This window comes from Felis catus, chromosome E2 (genome assembly GCF_018350175.1).
Source record: "Felis catus isolate Fca126 chromosome E2, F.catus_Fca126_mat1.0, whole genome shotgun sequence".
Taxonomy (NCBI): domain Eukaryota; kingdom Metazoa; phylum Chordata; class Mammalia; order Carnivora; family Felidae; genus Felis; species Felis catus.
The window spans coordinates 11635915-11651754 of NC_058382.1; the positions used below are offsets into that span (position 1 = coordinate 11635915).

Below are 15840 nucleotides of genomic sequence, written 5' to 3' on the forward strand. Positions count from 1 at the left end.
CTTATAGAAAACAAGAAAACCGCACAAATAAGGAGACAGATAGGTGATGAAACAATGGATGGAACTGAAGAGGCGACTCACAGGGGCGCCAGGGGGGATGGCTCAGCCAGTTGAGTGTCCACTCTTGATTTCGGCTCCAGTCATAATCTCACGGTTGGTGAGTTCAAGCCCTGTTATCAAGCTCTGCAGTGACAGTGTGGAGCCTGCTTGGGATTTCCTCGCTCTCTCTCTCTCTCTCTCTCTCTCTCCGCCTTCCCCTCTCATGTGCACTCTCTCTCTCGAAATAAATAAATAAACTTAAAAAAAAAAAAAAGAGAAGCAACTCATGGGGCCTGGTAGACTTATTAAGAATAATTTGGGGGCGCCTGGGTGGCGCAGTCGGTTGAGCGTCCGACTTCGGCTCAGGTCACGATCTCGCGGTCCGTGAGTTCGAGCCCCGCGTCGGGCTCTGGGCTGATGGCTCCGAGCCTGGAGCCTGCTTCCGATTCTGTGTCTCCCTCTCTCTCTGCCCCTCCCCCGTTCATGCTCTGTCTCTCTCTGTCTCAAAAATAAATAGACGTTAAAAAAATTAAAAAAAAAAAAAAAGAAGAATTTGAACATAGGGGCGTCTGGCTGGCTCAGTTGGTAGAACTCGCAACTCTTGATCTCAGGGTGGTGAGTTCAAGCCCCACCTTGGGCGTGGGAGCCGACTTAAAGAAAAAAGAAACCTGCACAAAACTGGTTTCAATATAGATGGGAAGGATGGACGGGTCGAGGCAGCCCCAAGTGTCTGTGCGTCCATAGGCGCTTCTTGTTGGTGACCCCCAGCTTTGTTCCCTGACGCCTGTGCCCAAGCCATGGAGGTAAAAGCCATGGCTGGCAAGCAAGTTTTCAAACAGCTACAGCCGTGGCTGGGGGCGTTTGCCCCCACGTGGCCCTGACACCCTTTTGGGTGCAGAACCCCCTGGTTCACCCTCCACCGTGAGCATCAGAGCCATGCCGTGAGACACGATTTCAGAGCTGTGTGTGTCCCAGAACTCAGGTGGTGGGGACCTTTGATCACTCGTGCCCTGATCTAAGTGGGTTAACCCACCTCTTCTCTCCAGTTTCTCTCATTTGTTTTAAGCTGATTCAATTAACAGTGGGATCTGAGCATCTTAATTAGGCCGGTGAGCTCTTCTGTACCGGCGGACCCCGGCGTGCTGCTCGGTCGCCTACCAGGAGACTCCCATAGCAGCTCGCCAGTTTCCCACGGCGATGGACCCCACTTTGTCCATTTTGTGGATGAGCAAACTGAGGACAGAGAAGCAGAACCACTTGCCCGAGACTGGAGGCCAGAGGGCAGAGACCTCCCGGCATGTGCGTGCCTTATGGAGGCCCTCCACTGGCCAGATGTGACTGATCTCCATTTGATGGGCTCCGGGAGGTGGCCCCTCGGCCAAGGTCACACATCCCCATCTCCCACCCCCCTCCTGCTGCTTCTCGGCTGCTCCTTTAGGCCTTGTTTTCTTTCCCTTTCTGACGGTACTTGTCTTTGAGTCCCAGTTCTCTGGCTCTCCTTGTCCCTGTTTGTCCGTCTCTGCCTCTCTCTCCCCAGATCTCTGTCTCTTATCTCCTCTGAGCTTCTGCGGTCCACCCCCTTCCCCACCTCCCCTTCTTTCCATCTCTCTCTCAAATCGCTCTTGCTTAGCCTCAGGGAGTCTAACCGGCCTCACTGTTTTTGCTATCTCTCTTCTCTGCCCCGGAAACCCTTCTGTGGGTTCCTCTAAGCCACCCCTCCTTCCCTAGGGAACCCTCCGTTGCAAACACCATGCCTCCCCCGGAGGGCGCGGCTCCACCCTGATTCCATCCCCTCCACAGCTCCCCCCCATCCTGCAGCTTCAATTCCCCTGGGCTCTGCAAGACAGATTTGAGAATTTTCCTTATGGGAAGAGCACCCCATCCTCCACGAGGGCGCCCTCTGAACCCTTGGCGCCTCGATCTTCCACCCTCTTTCTTATTCTTTCTCCGTGACATCAGACTTCTCCCAGGTCTTGCAAGGAGGGTGGGGGCAGGGAGTGTCACCTGCGTCCCCTTCCCGTCTCGTCCCCCACAGGAGGCTCTGCCCACAGCCTGGCGTGATGTGACAGACAGCGTTTATTCCGGACTCCAGTGTCCACAGATGATGGGAGCTGGGGTGGGGGCAGGGGCCCGGATCCAGTGTCGGACTACGCAGTAGGACGTCAGGTGGGGTGGGGGACCGGTAACGGGGGCGGGAGGTAAAACTCGCCCGAGCCGGCCGACCCTCAGAGCCTTGGAGCCTCGGAGCCTCGTCCTGTCCCGGGCCAGGTCCCGGGCTTGGGTCCAGGAGCTATTCTGGGGCCTGAGAGTCACATTCCCTGGAGGAAGGTCCCCTCCTCCCCACCGCCCCTCCCTCCCTCCCCGCAGCAGTGGCTGCTGTAGGTCCCTGCCCAGCCTGCAGAGGAAGGAAGGGAAGGGAGGGCCGGGGAGAAGTGGGAAGGTGGGGGCGGGCGGAGGCGTGAGCAGGCCTGGTTCTCTGACGCTGATTCTCTGATGTCGGGGCTAGTGCAGCCTCCCGGAGGCCCTTGGGCTCAGCACTGGGGACGAGGTAGAGAGGTCAGCCTGCGCCTGTGCTCACGAGGGCCGTTCCACCCCTCCCCGCCTCCCCGCAGCTCCCCCCACCCGCCATCAGGGTGCCCAGGCCCTCACCCACCTCATCTCCGAAGCCCCCGCTGCCATGCCTGGCTCCTCCAGAGGCGCCTCCTGTGAGAAGACCTGTCTGCTCAGGCCGCTCCGACCCTGAGTGGCTCAGCTCCGGCTCCCCAGGTGGCCTGGGAGAGGAGAAGGCACGTTGGAGGCGGTCATGCCTGGGGGAAGGACTGAGGATGGGGCTCTTGCGGTTGGGATGGCCTTGGGGGATGGGATGGGGGGTGGTAAAGGCTTTGGGGTTAGGGATGGGTGGGCAGGACGCTGTAGGAGTTGGAGATGGGTCTGGAGGTGGCTACGGATTGGAGCGGAGGGTGGCCGTGAGCTCAGGCTCAGGAGAGGTTAGATAGAGACGAAATCAGTTAGGAATGGGAATGAGGTGGGGAGCCTGGGAACCAGGTCGGTTAAGCGATTCAGTCTTGGTTTCAGCTCAGGTCGTGAGCCCCGCGGTTCGTGAGATCGAGCCCCGTGTCGGGCTCTGCACTGACAGCGCGGAGCCTGCTGGGGATTCTCTTTATCCCTCTCTCTCTGCCCCTCCCCTGCTCACAATCTCTCTCTCTCAAAACAAATAAACTTAAAAAAAAGGGGGGGGGGATGGGAACGAGGGAAGCATGGAGGGCAGGGGCCGGAGATGCAGTTGAGGGAGACACTGGGCTTCAGAGTGAGGTTGGGGGTGTGGTGGGGACTGGCGCTGAGGGTTGGAGAGGTTGAGGTGGGCTATAAACCGGGTTTGGGGTTGGGGCTGTCTGGGCATGTGTTCGGGGTCTGGGGTTGAATATGAGATGCGGGTCGGGGTTGGGGTCAGGGTCGGGGATGTGTTTGGGTCTGGGGTTGAGGACAGGAGGGAGCTGAGGCTGGCCACGTGGGCTGGGTTCGGGGTTCAGGTTGGAGGCGAAGTCAGAGTCGGGTGCAGGGGTGGGGGCGGGTCACAGAAGTCAATCCCAGGGTTGCAGGCCACTCACGGAGCCCCCTTCTCCCCCTGCCGGCAGCAGCCGGGGCGACCCTTGCGTCTCATGCAATAAAAGGCAGCAACGACAAGGAGCAGGAGGCCCACGCTGACGGCCACGGCCATGACAGCCACTCCGGCCTGGGAAGTCTGGGGCGCCACTGCAGGGACAGGACGGAGGAGGAGGGGGTCAGCCAGCAGTGCTCTGTCTGTCCCCCCTCCAGGGTCCTGTGCACACCCCCCCCCCCAACACCAAGTTCCTCACCAGAGCCGAAGTGAAACACGTGCAGGGCGTTCCCGTGGGGGTTGGAGGCCTCACAGGAGACCCCGTCTCTGCTCAGGGCACTGGTCACCTTCAGGGTCAGGGAGCTGCTCACCCAGCCCTGCCCTCCGGGGGCCGGCTCTGCTGGCTGTGGAGGCTTGGGTCAGCCCCGGCCCGTGGGCTCAAGGGCTCGGGTGAGGGCAGAGGTGAAGACGGCCAGTCCCCCGGGGAGTGGCTGGCCACGATCGGGGAGAGGGCAGGATTCCCCAAGGGGTTTGGGGGAGGGTGCCTGGGTCCCGCAGGGCTCGGGATGGGGGGGGAAGGTCCCTTACACTGCCCCCCAGTTGACTCCAGCTGAGTTTGGGCTCCGGGTAGCCGCGGGCGGAGCAGACCAGCCTGACTTCATCTCCTTCCCTCCAGCTGCCCTCACTCCTGGGCTGGGTCTCTTCTGCCCTTAATTCTGGTGGCCCTGCGGGTGGCGGTGGGGGGAGAGCGGGAGGCCCATCGGAGAAGGGGAAGGAGGGGGAGAGAAAGAGAAGGACAGAGGGGACAGGAACAGAAGACAGAGGCACCAGCCGTGGCCCCGTCTCATTTGGCCTGCTCCCCCACCCCCACAGCCGCCCGCCCGCTGTCCCCCCACCAAACCTGCCCCATCCCGAACCTTGGACCAGCAGCTTGAAGCTCTGGGCGCGGCTGAGGAGGGGGACGGTGGGCATGGAGGCCTCACAGATGTAGGTGCCCGCAGAATCGAAGGTGATGGAGTTCAGAGAGAGCGTGGGGCCGTTCCCCAGGGGGATTGAGTCCTGGCAGGGAGAGGAGGCGGCGGCCAGGCGGGTGTGAGGGAGGGGTCGAGAGACGGGAGAGGGTGCAGGCTGGGGGTCCCCAGGCCGCGGGGCTCCTCTCTCTCTCACCTTGGTCCAGCGCAGGGCAGGCGTGGGCAGACCTTGCACGGAGCAGTTCACGGCTGTGCTGTTGCCCAGGGGTAAGGAAAGTTCCTCCCTGGTGCTGAGCTCAAGGGGGTCCAGGTCTGGAGGGGGGGGGGACAGACTGTCACCTTCCCCAGACCCTCACCCACTCGGCTTAGGGGCTCTCTAGGGCGACTGGGTGGGGGTGGGGGGCGCAGATGTGAGTGCACAACCAGAAGAAGAGCTTGTCAGGTGTTTCTCCCTGTTCCTCTCTCTCTCTCCTCGCACTTTCCGGGCTCCCATCCGGGCCAAGCCTCGAGCCCACATCTAACTCCAAAACGCAGGCTCCATCTCAGCCACCTTCTTCCAGAGCCGATGACTGGGCCCACAGTTAATGCATGACCGGTGGGGGGGGGGGGGGGGTGGTGGTGGCAAGGTGTTCCTTCTCGGATCGACCACCCAAACCCCTCGACCCATCTTTTCATCGAGCCCCTGTGTGCCCTGCCTTCGAGATGGACCTTCCCACTTCTCTCCGTCTCTGACGTCCGGGTCCGACTGCCCGGACCACCTTGCAGCCACCTCCTCGCCGGTGTCCCCGCTGGCCAGGCTTCCTCCCCTGAGCTGCCAGACGGATCTTTTCGAAGCACACACCCGTCAGCCCTGCCCTCCGTGTGAAACCTCGCAGTGGTTACCCAGTATATAGAGGCCAAATTCTTTGATAAAGCCCCCAGGACCCTGCTTGGTCTGACCTCTACCTACCTCCTCAACCTCACTTCTCACCGCACGCCCCCACCCCCACCCTTTGTCCCAAACACCAGCTACCCTCCTCTCTTGGTTTCTCTCCAGCACGCCATGTTGGGTCCTGCCTCGGGGCCTTCGCACCTGCTGTTCCCCCCGCCTGGGAGCTCCTCTTCCGGCTCTTCGAGTTTCTGATCCCATTCTTTGGTTTTCCCAAACGGCCCCTTCTCAGGGAGGCCTCTCTGTCCCCCCCGTGGTGGACACTGAGGTTTCCCCTCTAGCGCTGAAGGATTTGTTCTCCCCCAGCTGTTGAGAAGGATGTCAGCTGTCAGCCCTCAGCTGTCAGCCCTCTCTGGGAACTGCCTCAGCTGCGGAGAGCCCCTCGCTCAAGGTCATGCCCCCTTCCTCGGGCAGGCCACGTGCGATGCCCGGTTGGTGTGGGGTTATAAAGGCCCAGCTCCCTTACCCCCAAGCGGGGCCATCCCAGCCTCCCCAGCACCCTGCAGGGCCGACTGAGACCTTTAGACTACAACTGAGACCAGTCTTCTGCCTCTGCCCGGTCCTGCTTCCGTGCCCTCCCCAGCCTCCCCTCCAGCCTCCATCGGTGGGGATCCCAAGGCGCTTCCCATAAACCTCCTGCCCGCAGCTCTCTGAATCCGAATCTGCTTCCTGGGGACGGAGACCGACGGAGCCTGCATCATCCTCCATCTAGAACAGTCCCCGCTCGCCTGACCAGTCCCTCATCCCCTCACTCTGCATCAGTCCCTATAGGGGCTCCATCGCTACTCAAAGCACCTTGTTCAGCATTCACCACCTGTCTCCCCTACTTGACCGAGATCTCTGTGAAGGTGGGGGCTGGGCTGTCTCGTTCATAGATGTCTCCCCAACCCTGGTCACGGGGTCTAGCCCCAGGAAAGGAGGCAGAAGGAGGGCCAAGGAGGAGCAGGGCCTTTGCACAGCGCTCAGGTGCAAGGAGACGCAGACGGCTTTCTAGAAGGCTGGAAAGTGGATGGTAGAAAGCAGGGGGTGTTAACCTGGAAAGGACGAGAGGAGCTCGCCTGGGATGAGGAGACCGCCTTGGTGGGGAGATGGGTCAGCCAAAGGCGCGGCCAGCCAGGTGGGCCTTGAAGGCCGGGGTGGATCGGGGCACTCGGGAGCCACGGCAGGTTCAGAGTGGAGGGATATCAGGTGTGTGCTTTGGAGTGAGCTCTCTGGCCGCTTCGCATGGGAGACTGGAGGGGGCTGGGGCTGGGGCTGGGGCTGGGGCAGGCACCCAGGGGGCAGAGGGGACCATCCAGACCAGGACGAGGACCCCAGAAGTGGAAAGGGTTGCCGGCGGGGCTGTGTGGGGGTGAGGGCGAGGAGGCCGCTGGTGCCGGGGTCCCCCTGCCCGTCCCCCTGGGACGCTCACAGGCCACGCGCAGCTCCAGGGTTTTGGAGAGCTCCGCGTCCTCAGCAGCGTCGTAGTCCTCCACCCTGCAGCCGTAGGTCCCGCTCTGGCCCCGCTGAACCCCCTCCAGGGTCAAGTTCCCCTCAAGATTTGTTTTCAGCACGTCCTCCTGCTTGTCCTGGGTGACCAGGGATGAGGAACCCGGCTCAGGAGCCGCCCTGGTCCGGGGGTGGGGGCGGGGGTCATGCTGGGTCGGGGTCAACCGGGTCAGAGTCAGGGGTCACCGGGTTAGCATCGTGCTAGATCGGAGCCCACTCAAGCAAGAGGGCAGAGGCCCTGCCAGGCCAGGGGCCACCCCGGCTGGGTATCGAGCTGGGTTAGGACTCTCTCAAGTCAGGGCTCAGAGGTCCTGTGAGCTCCTGGGTCAACAGGCAGGCGCCTCACTAAGCCGGGGGCCACCCAGGTGAAAGGTCAGAAGTTGGCGGGGGCCAATATGTCACAGAGGTCAGGGGCCAGGACTTCCAAAGGAACGACGGGGTGAGTCACCTGAAGGCGGAAGAATGTGTATTCCGGGTTGGGGCTGCCGTCCCCCCGGCAAAACAGCTGGACGGAGTCCCCCTCGCGTACCCAGCCCTCGGTGGTGGAGGGGCTGTCCACCCAGAAATGCACGTGTTCCGTGGGATCTAAGAGAAAGGGCAAAGGGGAAGACGGGTCAGGGCAGACTCACGGTCAGGGTCGAGGGTAGGTCAGGTCAAGGATAAAAGGCAAGGGCGGGGTTAGGGGAGAGAGGTCAGGCCCCAGCCCAGGGGAAGGCTGCGGTCGGTCAAAGGGTAGAGGTCACATCTGTCATAGCTCAGGTTCCCGCTTATTCTGAGATCAGCGACCAGAGAGGTCAGAGGTGGAGCTGAGCTGAGAGTGCAGGTCAAGGGTCAGAGGTCGGCGTGGGCGACAGGTCCGTGCGGGATTCCGGGACCCCGAGCTGGTGTGAGAGGGCGGGGCGTGGTTCGGGTGCGAGGCTCTGTGGGCCTCCGGGCGCTCGAGGCGGTCAGAGGTCAGGACGGGGAGGGGGTGCCTGGAGGGCTTGCGGGGCCAGGCCTCAGGGAGGTGAGGGGGCCGCGGCCGGGGAGGTGGGGACCAGCCTGGACTCACAGTGCAGGGTGAGGCGGAAGGCAGGGCTGTCCAGGTGGCCGTGCTGGCCCGCGGGCAGGTGGTAGCGCACGGAGCAATGGAAGCTGGCGTCCCGGTCGGCCTTGTGGAGCCGCAGGTAGAGGGTGCTGGTGAGAGACTGCAGGCCCGAGGCCTCCCGCACCGTGCGGCTGGTCATGTAGCCGGCTGGCAGAGAGGGAGGAGGCGGCGGGTCAGCCAGGCCCCCGCCACCACCCGGCGCCGTCCCGCGTCCAGCTGGGCTCCCGCGCCCGCCCGCTCACCTGAGTTCACCTCCATGGGCACCTCCAGCCGCTGCCCGTTCCGGTACCACGTGATCTGGGGGGCCGGGTTCCCGTTGCGGCTGTTGCAGGTGGCGATCTAAGGCAGACACAGGCGTGGCCCTGGGCCCTGAGGTCGGTGGCAGGGGGGCGGGGAGGGGGCCCTCTTTCCTGGGGAATTCTCCTCGCTCCGGATTCAGGAGTCTGGGTTCCCCAGCCCTCTCCTCCCCCAGGATGCAGGAGTGCAAACCTCCCCCACCTCCCAGCCCCCTCCCCCCTCCCCCTCCAACCCTGGAATCGAGGTCCAGCCCGAGGTACCTCCTGGGCAAAGTCATCCACCACAGACAGGATCCCTTTGTTGGGGGAGACCTCGGTGGCCTCTGGTTTTGCTGTGGGGGAGACGGTCGGGTCAGGAGCCCCTCTCCTGGGCTCTCGCCCACCCACCTCTTCCGTGGGGGGGGGGGGGCCCGCAGACACTCACCGAACATGTGGAGCCGCGTGGTGGCCTCGGCGCTGCCCGCCGCGCCCGCCTTCACCACGCACACATAGTTCTGCTCGTCGCCCACCTGGGCCTCGGTCAGCACCAGGCGCCCCCGGGAGTCCAGCTGGTACGGGGGGCTGCGGCCCCGAGAGTCGTGCACCGTGCCCTGCAGCTCGGAGCCCTGCAGCTCGGCCGAGGCCAGGCGGTGGCGGACCCCAGAGCGGTCTGTCTGTGGGCGGCGGGGGGCGGGGGGGGCTCAGCTCCAGGCCGCCTGGCCTGCCTCCCCCAGTGTCTCTTTATCTCTCTCCGCGACCTTTTCCATCTGCTGCTCTCTGGGTCACCTGCCTCCTCTTGTCACCTCCCTCCGGTCCCCTGTTCCCTGGCCTGCGTGTGGGTTTCCTCTCCCCAGGTCCAGGTCCCTTGTTCTCCATCACACTCTGTTCTTATCTCTCTTCCTCTCTCTGTCTCCCCCTCCAGCCCTGTGTCTCTGCCTCTTATCTCCTCTTTTTTCCTCTCTCCTTCTAGTCCTGCACCCCTGGGGTCTCCCGCTATCTCCCTGTCTGTCTCTGAATGGTCTCTCTCTGGAGCCTGCGCTCTGAACGGGGCGTCTTCTTTCTAGTCTCAGCTGTGCCCAGACACCAGGGGACCTTGGAGTGTCCTTCCCCTGGCGGGGGTCTCAACTTCCCCATCTGTAAAATGGAAAGGCAGCTGGATGGAGCCCTTAGGTCCTTTGGGCTCTGAGGAGGGAATGCACCTTTGCAGCCCTGTGGTGCCCTGACCCCCAGGCCCCTTGGCCACCCTCTGGCCCCCAGCCTGCAGCACTCACCAGGAACCATTCCAGCACAAAATGGTCGTGGGCCCCCTGGGGGGTGCAGTTCAGGGCGACGGGTTCCCCTTTCATCACCTCCACCAGGGAAGGCACGGCTAAGTGGACCTCGGCCTGGGCACCTGCAGGAGAGCCGCTGAGCTCTTTCTGCCTCTGTTGGGGACAGCCCTCCAGACAGAGCCCCTCCTCCCCCAGGTCCCAGGAGTCCTGGCTCCCAGCGCCCTCCTCCCTCAGACCCAGGAGTCCTGGCTCCCAGCGCCCTCCTCCCTCAGACCCAGGAGTCCTGGCTCCCAGCGCCCTCCTCCCTCAGACCCAGGAGTCCTGGCTCCCAGCGCCCTCCTCCCTCAGACCCAGGAGTCCTGGCTCCCAGCGCCCTCCTCCCTCAGACCCAGGAGTCCTGGCTCCCAGCGCCCTCCTCCCTCAGACCCAGGAGTCCTGGCTCCCAGCGCCCTCCTCCCTCAGACCCAGGAGTCCTGGCTCCCAGCGCCCTCCTCCCTCAGACCCAGGAGTCCTGGCTCCCAGCGCCCTCCTCCCTCAGACCCAGGGTCCAGGACCCCAGCCCCTCCTCCCTCCCATCAGCATTTGTCTCCATCTTTCTCCACAGGACTACGGGCTCCTCCCCCGGGCCACACAGGGCCCTGGCTGCTTCTGTCCAATCCTCCTGGGGTAAGACCACACCTGTCCTTGTGCTTTCCACTAGACCAGCCGCCCCCCAAGGGCAGGGCCAGCTCTGGCTCATCCCTCGGCCTCCAGCACCCTGCGCAGGGCCTGGCACGTCGCCAGGCCTCTGTGTCTCTCACTCTGGGTCTCCGTCTCTAGTCCCACAGCCTCTGCCTCTCTGTCAGCCTGACAGTCTGTCTCCGTCTCTCTCAGCCCCTGGGTCTCTGTCAGGAGTCGGGGGCCGGGGCTGCAGCTGAGGCAGAATGGGTGTGTGGGGGCGGTCAGGGGGGACAGGGCTGGGCAGGTTTCAGGAATGTGGGAGGGACAGGCTGGCCCAGACCTGCCCGGCCTGGCACCAGATCCCCCTACCCACCCCTTGGCCCCTCTGCCTCTTTGCCGAGCAGGGAAGGGGATAAGGTGTGTCCCCTCCGATTAGGCGAGCGTGAGGCCCAGGATGGCGGGTCCTGAGGGAGAAGGGAGCGGGAGTGGGGGCGGCTGGACTCCTGTCCCAGGATCCTGGCAGACAGAGCTGTTCCCATTGGGGAAACCATGCTCTCTCACCCTCTGGGCTGGCATCCTGGCATCAGCTCTCACTTCTGAGAACCTCCCTTTCCTTCCCCGCCCAGCTTGACCCAGCCCTGCCCCTGGGGACCCACTATTTGCCATGCTTGTGCCAGGGGCCTGGATTCCCAGGCACCCACCTCTGGCCCAGGCCTGTCCCAGGGGAGGGGTGTGGGGCCAGGCTGGTGCCTGGGGCTAGTCTGAGCAACAGACAGGAGGAGGATGGAGAGATCTCTCTGTCCCTGGCTGCCAGCCCCTCAAGGCCTCCTCCCCATCCCACCACCACGCAGGTGTGTGGATTTATCTGGGCCCCAGGAAGAGGGCACGGTCACTCGGAAACACTGTTCCGCCGTCACTGCCCAGGGCCAGCGCTCCAGCCCTTCCGCGAGGGAGGGGAGTTCTTTAGAGCCTGGCTCTGAGTCCAGATCAGGGGAAGCCTCAAACGCATGTGGTTCCCTGCGATCCAGCTGGAAGGTCCCCGACCCTCGCAAAACTTGAGAACCTTTCAGAGGGAAGCCCTGGGGTTTTGGTCTCCTGTGTCCTGGGGAAGCCACTCCGGCCACTGGAGGCCTGGACCTTTGGGTCTGAGGAAGCAGGAGTCCCGGGACTCCGATTCCAGGGGCTGAGGGCCCCTTCGCTCCTTGGTCCCGAGCGCGGAGGGGGCTGGCTTCTCAGGTGGTGACTAACCCGCTGCCTGCCGGCGTCTGCCCAGCCCCTCTGCCGGGCCGTCCCCAGCTCGCTCGTTGGGAAGGGTATCCCCCGTGCTCCCGTATCCCTCCTCCCCGGGGCTCCCACCTTTGGCTTCCTGGGGTCGAGGAGATCCCCTTCCCCCTTCCCTTTCCCGGGGTCCCCAGGGGCCGCCCCCAGCGGCTCCCTGCTCTCTGCCCCGGCCGTACCTGGGTGCGCCCCCAGCAGGAGCGCGAGCACCAGCAGCCTGGGGGCCCTGCGCGCCCCGGCCCGGGCGTCCGGGGGCTCCATGTTCGCGGCGGCGGCAGCGGGCGGCGATTGCCCGGGCTGCGGCTCCGGCGGCCGCGGGGCTGGGAGCGATCAGGCCCCGCCCCTGGCAGCCCCGCCCCGCCCCGCCCTCCCGAGCCCCCCCCTTGAGTCCCCCCCCCCCCCACCTCAAACCCGGGCGCCCCGCCAAGACCTCCCACTGCCCGGAGCGGACCTCCCAGCGCCCGGCCCGGGCCCGGAGCGGGGCTCCCTCTGCCCCCAAGCTCTGGGCTGCCTGGCTCGGGCTGACCGGTGCCCGCGGCGGTGGCCTGACCGACCAGTCTAACCAGTGTCTTGGGCTGTGACCTCACCACCCCGCTGCGGCCGCCATCCCCCCTAATTCGGACCAGGGGTCATCACGGCAGGTGACCGGGGCTTGCCCAGTTGATTTTTACCCAGCTGACCCCGCACGACCAGTGAGTGGCCTGCACTGGCCTCTCCCAGGGTAACCGGTGGTTCCCAGCATGACCGGGGGCTTGCACTCCCCTCTCCCAGTACAACCAGCGGCCTGATCGGTGGCCTAGAGCAGCTTCCTCCAGGGTGCCTGGTGAGGCTCTTCCCTGGAGCCCGTGCTAGGGGCTGCTTTCCTGTCTGACCAGTGGCCTGGAACCCATCAGTTCAATCTCTTAAATTTCACGGCCTTCAAACCTCAGTTCAGCCCGGGTCTCTGTGATGATGGGGGGAGGGGTGGGGAGAGCGAGTGCTGTGGGGTGCTCTTTCCTGGGCTCTCCTCCACTCCGTAGGGCCCTCCCTCTCTTCTCCCCATCCAGGGAATCCCAGGAATGCCACCCTCCTTCCTCCCTTCCTCTCCCCTTCACTCCCTCACAACCTTGGGGGGCAGGGCAGGAGAATTAGGCTGGAGGGAGCAGGTGAGAGGGGGAGGGGAGCAGGCTAGGGCACCTGAGGGGAGGGGGGAAGAGCAGAGCTGTGGGTTGGAAGGGTCACAGGTCAGATGGGGGGTCACAGATCAGACTGTCCAAAGCCTCTCACAAGCCAGGTCTGACTGGGGCAAAATCCTCTGGGGGTGGGGGTTGGGGGGCGGGAGAAATGTCACTGGTTATATAGGGAGTAGCTAGCCCTGGACACTGGTCAGAATGGGGGGGGGGTGGTCACTGGTAAGATGCCTTTGCCCATCAGGCACGGAAGGAAGGCTTCAATTACAGGTCAGCTTGGGAGTTGTTGGTCAGACTGGTCAAGGTGCTACTTTCTTCTTTGGTGATACAGGAGAGCAACCGTTACACCGGCAGAAGAGACCCTTTAGTGTTAGTCACACCATTGCCTCCTCCGGGATGCCCTCCCCGCTCCCTGGCTGGATCAAGGGCTCCCACAACCCCCTGGGCTCCCCCACCCCAGTCCTGCACACTCTGGGTCATCCTGGAGATGACCACCACTCTGGGGATTAAGCTGTCCCCTCACTGGACTGTAAATCCATGAGGGCAGGGCCGGGGCGGTCTCTGTTGGTCACTGCTGTGTCCCCAGCATAAGGCCAGACACAGAGCAGGTGCTCAGGGAAGGTTTGCAGGGCTCAAAAGGCAGGAGCACACGGGCTCACTGGATCACCGCAGGACACATGATACAAAGTCACTCATGGACATGGGGTGCCTGGGTGGCTCAGTCGGTTAAGCATCTGACTTTGGCTCCGGTCAAGATCTTGCGGTTTGTGGGTTCGAGCCCCGTGCCGAGCCCCGTGCCAAGTCCCGTGTTGAGCCCCGTGTTGAGCTCTGTGCTGACAGCCTGGAGCCTGCTTCAGGTTCTGTGTTTCCGTCTCTTCTCTGCCCTTCCCCCGTGAGTGCTCTGTCTCTCTCTCTTTTTCTCAAAAATAAATAAACATTAAAAATTCACACTCACTCCTGGACAAATACACCTTCAAGGGCTCCCTGGGACCAGCTCACACACTGCGACCCCCGACACCCACTCCCCAGCTCGTGCCCCTGTTGCTTGGGCTGGACCCTAGTAGGCACTCATCCGTCCATCTTCCTCAAGAATCCAACCAGCCAAGGGTCTAGGTGGAGAGAAGGACTGGTGTGGAGTGTGAATGAGGGAGGGAAGGCATAAATACCAGCCACAGTCCCTCACAGACCTGCAGAAACGGGTACCCTAACGTCATCTGCCCTCATCCCCTACAATTTCTTCCCACAAAACAGCCGGAGGGATCCCGTTAAAATGGGAGTCAACCCACATCACTCTTCTGCTCAGAATCATTCCAGGGTTCCTCCCAAAGTAAAAGCTAAAGTCTACTCCATGGCTCACCAGGTCCTCAATCCTTGGTACCTCCCTGACCCCATCGTTCTTTCTCTTCCCCTTTGCTAGCTCTGCTCTTGCCACACTGGCCACTTTGCTTCCGTGCCATTCCTCCGATGCCAGCCGTGCGCTGGCCTCAGGACCTTTGCACTTGCTCCTCCGTCTGCCGGGACATTCTTGTCCACACAGCTCCCTCCTTTGCTGGCTTCAGAACTCTTCTCCAACGTCACCCTCATCAGTTTCCCTTGACCATCTTATTTCAAATAGCAATTCCTGCTATCCCAGCCATTCCTCATTTCCCTTATCTTACTACATTTTCCCTCCATAGCACTGATGCAACATGCTTATGTTTTATTGTTTGTCTTGCGTAGAACATAAGCCCTAAGAGAACCGAAACTTTGTTCTGTTTACCACCGAATCTCCAGCGCCTAGAACAGTGCTTGGCAGGAGGAACAGAGTAAATACGAATGGAATAAACGAATTTCCCAGTCCCATCCTTCCTGTCTCATGTGTATATAGTACACATTTCATATTTATTTATTTTTTTATAACTATTTTTTTCTATGTATTTGAAGCACAGTAAAAAAAAAATTGGTACACTTTGGAAATTCAGTGGCATAGTTATTTAATTTTTTAAATGTTTATTTATTTTTGAGAGAAAGAGAGAGAGAGAGAGAGAAATCCCAAGCAGGCTCTGTGGTGTGAGTGCAGAGCCCGATGCCGGGCTCGAACTCACAAACTGTTGAGATCATGACCTGAGCCGAAATGGGAGAGTTGGCCGCTTAACCGACTGAGCTACCCAGGCGCCCCCACATTTTATTCATTTCATTGTGTTTTAGGGAGAGAGCAGGAGGGGGTGCAGAGGGAGCCCGACACGAGGCTCCCTCCCGTGACCTTGGGTTCATGACCTGAGCCGAAATCGAGAAAGAGTCTGCCGTGCAATGGACTGAACCTCCCAGGTGCCCCTGGTGTCACCACTTACGCGTTGTCATGAACAAGCCTCATTTTTCCTCTACAGCCCCCCCCCCCCATCCTCAGCTTCCCTTTCCAGGTTGCTTGCCCTCAACAGTGGCCCTGGAAGCAGATGATTCTCCTTTTGAAGTCCATTTAGGAAGGGCAGGTGTAGCCCAAGTTTGTGTCCTCACGCTTAAGTCATTCCCCTGGCTTCAGCTTATTCCGCGGGCCTTCCATCGTCTCCCGTCATCACAAGAAGGGCGAGTTACAGTACAGAAGGTATTCCCAGGGAGAGACCACAGTCACGTAACTTTGATCACCGTAGATTGTTTTCACTCTTCTTTTTCGTCGTTAGGTGTGGCTCATATCTTAGTGTACCTAGCTTGTGAATTAAACTGTGTCGTAGGTTTGTCCAGACATCCACGCACTAAGTCGCTAGTCAAAAGCATGAAGTATGGCTGCCGTTCGATACCCTCTGTGGTTGCAGGCATCCGGTCGGGGTCTTGGAACCGTCCCCCTCGTGGATAAGGGGGACCAGTGTGTCCGTCATTGTACACACACTGTGTGATGGTCCACTTTAAACTAGTTCACAGCTTGGGCAGCACAGGATCAGGATACGTTTGGAGGGGAATGATGATTCCCCCGTCATTCCAGATTTGCGTCTGGAGCATCGGGAGTCTGTGTTGTCTTGGAGGTCACTGTGTGTGCATTTGGGGTTGGACAGCAAGAGTTAGCTGTGCAGGGAAAGTTTAGATAAGAACTTTAAAAAAAAAA

General features: G+C 61.7%; 1 protein-coding gene across 1 annotated transcript; it reads right to left on the reverse strand.

The window, feature by feature from the left end:
* Window positions 1–2097: 2097 nt before the first annotated feature.
* Window positions 2098–11928, reverse strand: BCAM (basal cell adhesion molecule (Lutheran blood group)). Its single transcript, XM_023245130.2, has 15 exons — window positions 11775–11928; window positions 9658–9779; window positions 8832–9060; window positions 8669–8739; window positions 8354–8450; window positions 8076–8258; window positions 7473–7609; window positions 6948–7104; window positions 4805–4920; window positions 4555–4696; window positions 4226–4362; window positions 3897–4041; window positions 3648–3792; window positions 2693–2810; window positions 2098–2576 (listed from the first exon to the last, which is right to left on the reverse strand). The coding sequence occupies exons 1-15, from the start codon at window positions 11854–11856 to the stop codon at window positions 2571–2573; spliced, it is 1887 nt and encodes a 628-aa protein (XP_023100898.2). The 5' UTR covers window positions 11857–11928; the 3' UTR covers window positions 2098–2570.
* Window positions 11929–15840: the final 3912 nt, after the last annotated feature.

Bases quoted from the DNA above. Each gene is read 5' to 3' on its own strand.
- BCAM (XM_023245130.2), bottom strand. From the start codon at position 11,856: ATGGAGCCCCCGGACGCCCGGGCCGGGGCGCGCAGGGCCCCCAGGCTG. The intron at 7,610-8,075 runs GTGAGTCCAGGC...CCTTTCTCTTAG, and splicing joins CTTCCGCCTCACCCTGCACT to ATCCCACGGAACACGTGCAT. The intron at 4,697-4,804 runs GTGAGAGAGAGA...TCTCCCTGCCAG, and splicing joins CTGCCCTGCGCTGGACCAAG to GACTCAATCCCCCTGGGGAA.